Raw genomic sequence first — 6,040 nt, 5'->3', positions numbered from 1 at the left:
CCGAGGCCATGTATAGACTGATGTGCATCTCAGTCCGACAGGGTCGTGCTGATGCACATTGTAAGAGCCGGGCACGCTATGTTGCGGCGCAGCTTTTGGCCCGAGAGTCAACACTACCACCAATCTTGCCAACAACTACATTGGGTGTCGTTGCTCAATGTATCAAGGTCTTTGACTCGCCGAAATCTATTATCCAGCTAGCTCGCGATCCAGACTGCAGCGATCGCATTGCGGTCGCATCATCAGATGGACACATTGTCGTTGTCCAATGCACGTCGATTGAGTGGCAGCAGTCTGAGTGGTCTTCCTGGGCTATTCAATGGCAGGCCTTTCAACCAAATTTAGATGTTTATTGACACAGGCTCGACAATGTGGTTTACTGTAGGCGAGCGGGGACGGAGAAAAATCCACATATTGAACCTCCCTTGGGTGCTATTGAAGCCATTGCCTGGTCAAGTCGGTTCCTCTTTGCCACGGGGAGCGGTGGTAGTCTTGAGTGCTTTCACCCAGAACCTAGTGGCCTCATCTCACCTGTAGCAGTAATAGGGATATCGGGATCTGCGCTGCCCGCGCGTATTACCTTGATTTACGATGTGAACTCCGCACACTTCAAACCGCGGCGAATAAATTCGTAAAACGTTTCAGAGGTTTCGATGCTGTAATGGCGAGGACATACAGGCAGCTGTTGGCGCTGATTCCTATCTTGCTGGAGAGGCTGTAGCTCAGTGCGTTTGCGCCTCTGCTGCGCTTGCTGTTATCGCAGCGGGGCGATCAGTAACGAGTATAGCAGCAAACAATTAGTTTATGGTTGCCGTGCGCGTGTCAGATCGATCGTTTTAGCTAAAATCCCACGCAGGTATCAATTATGTCCATGAGGGATGGCCCCGCTCACTGCGCTCTTACGACGCTCCAAACCCTGCCTAGCATGGTAGTTGATCTCCGCTTATTCAACGATGTGCTCGTGGCTGCTACCCAATGCCAAGGTGCCGTGGTTTGGAGACAAGTCTCAGGGCTCATCGCAGACGCGCCAATTCCAGTGTCACTTTTTGAGGATAGCTTTCTGGCCAGGAACTACATGAGAAGATTGCCGCGCCATTGCACGATAGCGCGATATAGAGATCGACAACTTGCGTGACGAGAGACATTTCTTGCACGTAGGCCACCTACTACGCTGCTTACCTGTGGTGGTGCCATCATTGGGCTCTGCGTGCTCGATGGAAGCATTACGATCGCTCCCTGCGCGGACGCTACTGTCCGAGTTTGGAAACAAGACAATCCTGTCTGCTTGACTCTTGGTGGTCTGCGCAGATGCAACCCAAGCTGCTGTGGTGTGCCATCCTTGAACAAAATCGGCACAATAATTGTTGCTGTCTCCAATGGAGAAGGGGGTATCCTTCTTTGGCCGATTGACGACCATACTGCTCCTTCCGATGCCCTGGGTCTCGACTCGAGATGTGCCAGGCGTCTCCCGAACATATCGCAGACTGCAAAAGCTGTCGAAGTGGTAACTTCCGGTAAAAATGAGATCCTCGCTACTTTCGATGATGGATCGCTTAAAGTATTCCAGCTGACCAATGATGAGGACGGCCTGAACGCAACACTATTACACACTTACTTTACACACATTCGATGGGGATTTGCAAATCTCATGCCCAGTGGCCGACAAAAAAAAGGGCCTATCTTTGCTACGCGAGCTGGTCGCCCTACCTCGCTCCTTCTCACTTGGGTGTGACGACTTAATCAACTTCACTACTTGGTCCCGACTATCCTACTGTGCGAATTTTTGTTGCAGTTATGTTGCTCCTTTGGTGAACTTTCAGGTCGTGAGTCAAGATCGGCCTCCAGATTCTAAAGCGGCGAGCGATTAGAACTTCTAACCATGTCCGTCGACGAGCCTCTCGGCGCGGCCCTCCGCGACGCCGGCGGCGCGCGCGGCGCGGTCGCGGCGCGGCGTGCGGCGGCGCGTCGCGTCGTATCGGCTGGTGCCGAGGGATGGTTGAGAATCGCCACGCGCGCGCCCCGCGCGTTCCTAGGCGCCGTCGTCGAGGCCGTCGTCGTCGCGCTTCGTCGTCGTCGGACGACGTGATCATCGGGCCTGGGAAACCCAACGAAGCTGAGTTTGCGAGTTGCCCCCCTCCTTAGTCGCCCTTAAGAGCCCCGTAAGAGCCCCGGGTCTGGCGCCTAACATATCCCGCCGGCGCAGGGTGGAAAGCAGATGAGCTCGCTGTGCCGGTAGCCGCGCCAGCATCCTGCTAGTTTCCCTTCCCTTCCTTAATTCATTCTAATCCAGTTTCAAGTCTTCAGCAAAGTCCAAACTGATAAAGCGGCGAATATCGCCCTTAGAACGCGAGTGTGATTAAGCACAATCAAAGTGCGCTTGGCGATAAGCCAGCTACCTAAGGAGCCTACATTCCGCTCCTTGGGCTATACTACCCTAACTCGGGACTATGCTATCCTCCCTATGCTGGGACGCTCATACTGGCCTATGCTGGCTATGCTAAGTCTGCCTTATACTGGCTATGCTCATGCTGTACTATGCTGGTGCTTCATACTAGCATACGCGGGTTCTAACACAAACTGGCTGTTGCCAGAAGTCTTTATAGGCAGGGGATGGCTAGACGAGCCACTAGACTGGTGCAAGATCATCTCTGGTTAGCGTCGCAGCGACTCGGACGTGCCAGAGAGCACCAGGCTCAGCGAGGGTGCACAGTCGCCGGACAGTGCACCTGCTGGATAGTAGTTTGACTGGCGTCATAGTGACGTTAGGAGGCTAATAAACTATCCTAACTCCCTAAGGGCTCCTCTACCGTGATCCCGCCCTAGTAAAAACGGCGATGCTCGCGCAAAAAAAATCGTGCTAAAAATATAAATTCTCGCCGCCATGACGGCGTGGGTTACGGGTGCACACTCATCCATCGCCACCGTGGGCACTCGGCGTACTTGACTGAATTGACTAAGTGCAACTTGAGCTCTGTAGATAAAAACTCGGCATCGTGTAGCTGAAGTGCACATAGACGGCCTCGCGCTGTTGAAGCTTGTTCGGGAACAGGGTCTGATTCAACATGGGTACTCGACTTGCCTGCATATAGGTCAAACATTGTCGTGACTCACTTCCGAAGATGGTGGCGGGATCACTATTGGGCCTTGATCAGGGGTCAATTTTGGAGGTGACGCATTGTTTCCCCTTTCCTTCCCCTGGCGATCGAGAATCATATGGAGACGTTGATTCGGGTAGTGTGATAGAAGATCTTGATGGTGAAGAGTACCAAATGGAGATGATGAAGATGTTGCGCGAGGTAAATGTGGATAATAATTGCGTTGGATGGTACAAGTCCATATATGTTGGTTCATTTTGTCAAACTCCGCTCGTTGAAACCCAATTTAGTTATCAAGACAATCTTAGCGATAATTGTGTCGTTCTACTCTATGATCCTGTCGAAACCGGCAGGGGCACGTTAAATGTGAAAGCATTTCAGCTCTCAGAACAATTTATCGCATCGTATCGCGTCAAGTCGAATACATTTGTGGCCCCGTCTTCGATCCTTGTTGAGCTTCCTCTGAAGATACGCAACCCCGGGCTCATAACAGCGTTCTTGTACGACCTCTGCGTTGCGGGCGTGCTCAAACGGCAAATAGTCACCGCTGCCTCTGACTCAAACAAAGTTGCGCCCCTTGAGCGCTACCTCGAGCATTGCTGCCAGTGGGTAGATGATCTAATTGAAGAGCAGGGCAAGTTCCAATACTATTTACGTAATATCGAGCGCCATAAGGACCAAATGCGATGGCATAACAAACGCAAAGCTGATGGGGAACACGAGGATGCTGATGCACCCACGTGGAAGAACACCACAGAGCCGTCCAGACTCGATTCCCTTCTTATAGCTAATCAGATTAAGCAGTACTGCTCACAAATCAGTGTCCATTCCACATGCGCTCTATCAAAGATCCATCTCAGCAGTGGTATCAGAGTGAGCACGTAGCTTAATCTTTTGTACAAGTTTAGCTAGAAGAGCTCTTGAAATTGCCAAAAGGTCAGGTCTCAGCATAAGCGATTTTATGGATTGATATATTTCGGACATGTACAAGTGGAAGGGCGCAACTCCAAGTTTCTTCATTGCGCGCACGGGATTACGTGACGATGCCAGAGGTGTGTATCTGCAAAAAGTCAATTACACTGTGAATTTGGAATCTACTTGGCGTCCTGCAATGTGCCAGGCTGCAGCAGCACCCACTCGCCTGGCAATCTTAAGTTCTGGTCTCGGCGCCCCCTGCACACCCTGTGCACACCCCTGGCACCCCCCCCGCCAACCTAGGCGCCAAATGACGTGAGCCGTCGCCACGGACTAGGTCCAAAAACACGCGCGTGTGGTACAGCGATACAATCACAGGGCCCCTCCCCTCTACTGGGACCACTACTAGGCTTACCTCTAGGCCCCTAGGCCCCTTTCTCTTCCTTAATTCAATAGAAGGGACACAGGGCCGGCACCCGCGTCCGGGGGTCGCCTTCCCGGTGCCTGTGTATCCGCCGCCGCGGCCAGCGGACTTGTAGGGTAGTCCGTGGGGGCTGCTGGGGTCATGCGCCGAGGTGGCCGGCTCGGAATCGAGGCCATGGCGTCGCCGCGCGCGCGCGAATGCGAGCTTCCCTTAAGCTTCCCATTGGTCGATTCGAACCGAGCTAATGTTGCACTCGACTCGGCGCGGCGCTCGTCCTCCGAGAGGCAGCCCCTCGCGCTGAGCTGGTCGTGGAGCGCGACGCCTGGAGCCTAGGTGGCGGCGGTGGACAACTCGTACCCATGGGTGACTCCGGAGGTGCTCTGCTCGCAGGAATTGGCTGTGTCGTTGAACGCTTGGGCGTCGGAGCGGCGATTCCCAGTGGTGGCACAGCTTCTGATTAAATGATTCTGCAAGGGAGGAGTTTACCTTGCTTCCTTCTCGGGGCTTCCTTTAGCCTCAGGCTAGTGGGAGATACGAAAGGCCAAGTGGACGGAATCTGCGACTTTAATCTCTAGTTTGGGAGCGGAGTTGGTAGAGTGGCTGCATTATTACAATGGACGGTGCATTCCAGTATGGCGGCGAGTACCCAGAGTGACTTGAGCCTGGAGATCCTGGTGGCCTAATTCCAGCACCACAGCCGAGAACATAGCCCGGGTAATCTCGCCAGTAATTGCCAGAATCTCGACGTGCCCCAGTATGTATATCGCTCCAGGCATTCGCTTCGTGGCTTTTGCGGTGGACTCCGTCTGACCTTTCGAGCCCAGCTGCTCGCGGACGCCCTCAGGCTGATTGCCGGCAATATACCAGGGTATGGTATTATGCCAGTAATTACCGGCAATTGCCGAGGCCGCCCGGGCATTATCCGGCAATCTCGCCGGGCCATTTAGCCGAGAGCAGCTACAAGTGTGCAATGGGTGACCCGCCGAACAGCCGGCACTCCGCTGGTCCGTTGTGGCTGCTTTACCGTCGTTTCAGCCGGGCGACCCCGCTGCGTCAGTCATATTCTAACACCTGCCGTTGTCGGCGAGAAACACCTCCACAGCCTGCTGCTCGAAGAGGGTGTACTGGGGCGAAATAGACAACAATTGGCAAAAAGTTCCCGTCCCGAGTTAGAGGGAGTCATCTTTATTGTATGACACATGCACACACTGCGGTCGCGCTTTCGTCTTCTTCTGTAGGCTTCTTTGAGGTAGTAGCTACATTGAACGGACCTCAATATACCAATTGCATGGTTGCATACATTTCACGCTCACCCATTTTACACGATACCGTTTCAAGCTCACGAATGCATATATTTATGGGAGTTGGATGTGTCGGGAAAATTGGGACCTTGCAGGCTGCGCGAATGTCGAAGGGACCATTGAAATTTGGCCTCATTGAGCGGGGTTAGAGTCATGCAAACCTTCAAGTGTTTTATGGTCAGATAGAATTCCTTGTCCCATGCAGACGAGTCTGAGTTGGTCGGGGCTCTTTACTTTCTTCAATGCTATCATTAAGGTGACTGAGTAGAAATGGGGCGCGCGCGGGAGGGGGGGGGGGGGGGGGA

The 6,040-nt window shown here is 53.3% G+C and overlaps 2 protein-coding genes across 2 annotated transcripts in view; both read left to right on the top strand.

Moving 5' to 3' along the window:
• The window catches only part of AURANDRAFT_66226 (hypothetical protein), a gene marked incomplete at both ends in the record, with an annotated part of 4,182 nt that extends 1,526 nt beyond the window's left edge, over positions 1–2,656 (top strand). The window contains 5 exons of the mRNA XM_009041338.1: positions 42–347; positions 857–1,131; positions 1,159–1,726; positions 1,821–1,823; positions 2,393–2,656. Coding sequence (XP_009039586.1) covers positions 42–347; positions 857–1,131; positions 1,159–1,726; positions 1,821–1,823; positions 2,393–2,656 — 1,416 coding nt within the window. The remainder of the gene's footprint in view (positions 1–41; positions 348–856; positions 1,132–1,158; positions 1,727–1,820; positions 1,824–2,392) is intronic.
• A 348-nt stretch (positions 2,657–3,004) lies between these two features.
• On the top strand, positions 3,005–4,471 carry AURANDRAFT_38389 (hypothetical protein; the record flags this gene model as incomplete). The annotated part of the gene is made up of 2 exons (XM_009041339.1): positions 3,005–3,037; positions 3,090–4,471. One exon carries the CDS (start codon positions 3,120–3,122, stop codon positions 3,978–3,980), a length of 861 nt encoding a protein of 286 aa, XP_009039587.1.
• Positions 4,472–6,040: the final 1,569 nt, after the last annotated feature.

This window comes from Aureococcus anophagefferens, assembly GCF_000186865.1.
Source record: "Aureococcus anophagefferens unplaced genomic scaffold AURANscaffold_20, whole genome shotgun sequence".
NCBI classification, from domain to species: domain Eukaryota; class Pelagophyceae; order Pelagomonadales; family Pelagomonadaceae; genus Aureococcus; species Aureococcus anophagefferens.
Note: the sequence above shows the minus strand (reverse complement) of the source record. Positions and strands in the feature narration are given on the sequence as shown.